The following is a 3,005-nucleotide window of genomic DNA, read 5'->3' as shown; positions in this document are numbered from 1 at the left end:
GAGGGAGCCCTACGTGGACCTCCTAGCTACACCTTTACACGTGGAGCTTTGGGCAGTGGCCTCCATGCTTGGGCAGCTTGCTGTCTGGAGGGTGTAAGGACAATGCACCCTTGCTCTAAGTACTGTCCCACTGTCCCTTCATGATACTACCTCAGAAACTCCACATTGTCCCACTCCCCTGAAAGAGAAGTTTTACTAGCAGCTGTTAACCCCTCTGGATGCGCATCATTTGGAAGGTCCCCTCTTCCTTGGCTTGGAGTTATTACAAACAAACGTACAATTAGAAACTTACCCTTAACTCCGGCAACCACTGCTGAGTCTACCGCTAACGCCATGGCTGCACCACAAAAGTCCCCAGGGGCTCTCTTGCTGAGATGGTTTTAGATAATAGAATTGCTTTAGATTACTTGTTGGGGGAGTCTGTGCCACGGCAAATAGTTCCTGCTGTACCTAGATCAACACCTCTGGTTTTGTAGAAACTCCAGTACAAGACATTAACAAACATGCTCCTTGGCTTATACAGGTTGATTCTGGTACATTCTTTGATTTATTTGATAGCAACCGGTTTGGTTCATGGGGGCCATGGCTAGGAGTATACTTCAGTCGCTTGGTATTATCCTCCTAATAGTATCACGGTCAGTCTGGTGTGCTGTGTTCTCTCAAAGGTCTTACAGGCGTGCTTGCAGCCATCAGCACAGCAGATGGTTTCAGTGTGCTTGGAGAAAAAGAAACAAGCTGAACAATGGGGAAAAAAGCAAAAGCAATTCTTCCATGGATCTGACAACATAACCTGGGAGTTTCACAGTGAGGCAAGAGCAATTTAACTCTGATGGTGAAAGAGGGTGGCGCTAATACCAAATTTTGGGGCAATCTTCTCACATATGACAGGATAACCAAAAGGGGGGATTGTTAAATTAATTAAAAAGGAGGCCATCAGACTGAGGTGGCTCTAATGCCATAGCACCTGCATAAGCAAACCAATGTAAGCCTGTAAATACCTTAAGGTTACAAGAGTGAACTTAAGGACAACCAATCACAAACAGCCAAAGAAAGAGGTTTTAAGCTGCAGCCAATCGAGAATTTCCTTTGGCCTTTTCTCTAGAACAGTTTTTCCCCAGCCCCCGTAGACAGTGCTTCTAACCACTTCTGCTTTGACGCTGCCTGATTTGTTTTTTGCTCAAATAAATTCCTAAAATTTTTGTATGGCTCACTTTATCCATTAACACATGATAATTACTAAGGTAGTTTTCACAGTGCTTATCAAAAGCAGCAGACAGACAGCAAACACTGCCAACTTCGGGCTTTAATATGCAAACTTTCCTGAAGAGCCTGGATCTACAGCTGTGGGCGTTGTGGGTTTGAGGAAGCAGGCGACACACTTATGGAGGGAAACAGATAAGCAGAGCGCCATTATTTTGATTTATTGCATTCTGAAGTACCATGGGGGAGGGCCTGAGAACAAGTCCGCTTCATCAGCAGTTCTAAAGCCTTATTACCTGAGATTTGCATTCTGGAGGAAAAAAAAATCAAGACTCAATTTTCAATACGTATGTCACACGAGATTTGGATTTTGGCCCTGATAGAAGAATGTGTACTAACCTGATAAAGGCTATGTGAGATTAAAGAGAGACACCAGCTAAACACCGAATCCCGGTGAAAAACGTGGATTTAACCAGAAAGCCACATACTTTAGCAAAACACCTCCTCTTGGGGGTGGTCAGAGACACTTGATGTGTGCAGGCTGCTGGAGGCAGCTTTGTCCCAGGGCTCGCCGCCAGCCTCAGCATTCCCAGGAGGGCCCAGTCCTTGGGTCACATTTCTCTGCCCCTCTGCTCCCTTTCACTTCTCATCATCCCGCCCATAGTTAATCGTTTGTAAGGCCTGAGCTATGAGCGTCGCCATTTCTCGGGTGCCCGCAGCCACCACTCTGCAAGACATGAGGTCGAGAGGTCCACCTGAGGACAGAGAGAGGAGACAGGGTGCCTAAGTTACTGGAAAGGGCAGAACAGTCCCAAATGGCAACTGAGCACACGCACATTCCAAGGAAAACCAAGGTCCAGGCTGGGCTGGAGGCAGGACCATACAGGGACGTCTAGACGTGAGCCTGGCCAAAGCAAGGGTGCAGCCTCTCAGCATCCACTCTGCTGCCCCAGGAAGGGAGCACTGGAGGCTGTGCTGGGGGAATGGGGGTTAAGGTCCAGCCATCAGGACTGAGGTTCACATGATCGGTTCAACCACCACAGCGGAGAGCAATTCTCAAATGTCTGCTGTACGGGTGGCACCGGGGACCCCATGTGATGGATGGAAGTCCTAACTCAACAGGTCTGGGTGGGGCCTGTCTAGGCAGTGACCTGATGCAGGCTGGCTAACAAGTCGTGACTAAAAAGCTAGAGAAAGGGATCTAAAAGGATTCACCCGGTCTCAAACTGCTTACTCCTAAATACTAGATCAAGGGTCTGCCTGAAGCTAAGAGGAGTTATGGGGGCAGACATATTAGGGGACTCACCCCCAGGGGGTCAGTCACTGGGACACGATGACCTTGAAGTAGAAGGAACAAGTCACCTTTTTGAGTCTGTTCTCCTAAAAAGCTCACAGTGTGCTCATGCTCTACACCATGCTGACCCCGTGCGGAGCTACACGGTGTGTGTGCGGGGGGGGTGCTAGCCTCCTCTTCATAGAATGGGGAGTACGATGCTTATTCTGCCTATCTCGTCGGATTTGGTGGGGTCAGAATGTGTGCTAGAAAACCGTCAAATGTTATGTATGTGTATAGTGGTCGCGTGTTCCTATCTGGCCGTATCCTGATCCTGGGGTCTCTTTTCATGCCTAGAGGCAGAGAGTAGGAAGGCAGGAAAGCTGAGAAGGCACTAGCCCACTGTTCTTCCAACATCTTCACATGGTGTCTCATCAGTAGACTCTGAGGAAGTAGAGGGGACATTTGGTCTGGTGGTGGTACTTGGTCCAGTCTGGGGGACGTTGGGTCTGGCGGCACCCGGTCCAGTCTG

At 48.8% G+C, this 3,005-nt stretch overlaps 1 protein-coding gene across 1 annotated transcript in view; it reads right to left on the bottom strand.

Annotated features, from left to right (window-relative positions):
- Positions 1–1,285: 1,285 nt before the first annotated feature.
- IMPA2 (inositol monophosphatase 2) overlaps positions 1,286–3,005 on the bottom strand; it is a 45,699-nt gene continuing 43,979 nt past the window's right edge. The window contains exon 8 of the mRNA XM_040479431.1: positions 1,286–1,955. Within this exon, the coding sequence (XP_040335365.1) occupies positions 1,840–1,955 (116 nt within the window). The 3' untranslated portion in view covers positions 1,286–1,839. The remainder of the gene's footprint in view (positions 1,956–3,005) is intronic.

The sequence above is a fragment of the Herpailurus yagouaroundi genome, unplaced genomic scaffold (assembly GCF_014898765.1).
Source record: "Herpailurus yagouaroundi ecotype Mexico unplaced genomic scaffold, PumYag 142, whole genome shotgun sequence".
Lineage (NCBI taxonomy): Eukaryota > Metazoa > Chordata > Mammalia > Carnivora > Felidae > Herpailurus > Herpailurus yagouaroundi.
Note: the sequence above shows the minus strand (reverse complement) of the source record. Positions and strands in the feature narration are given on the sequence as shown.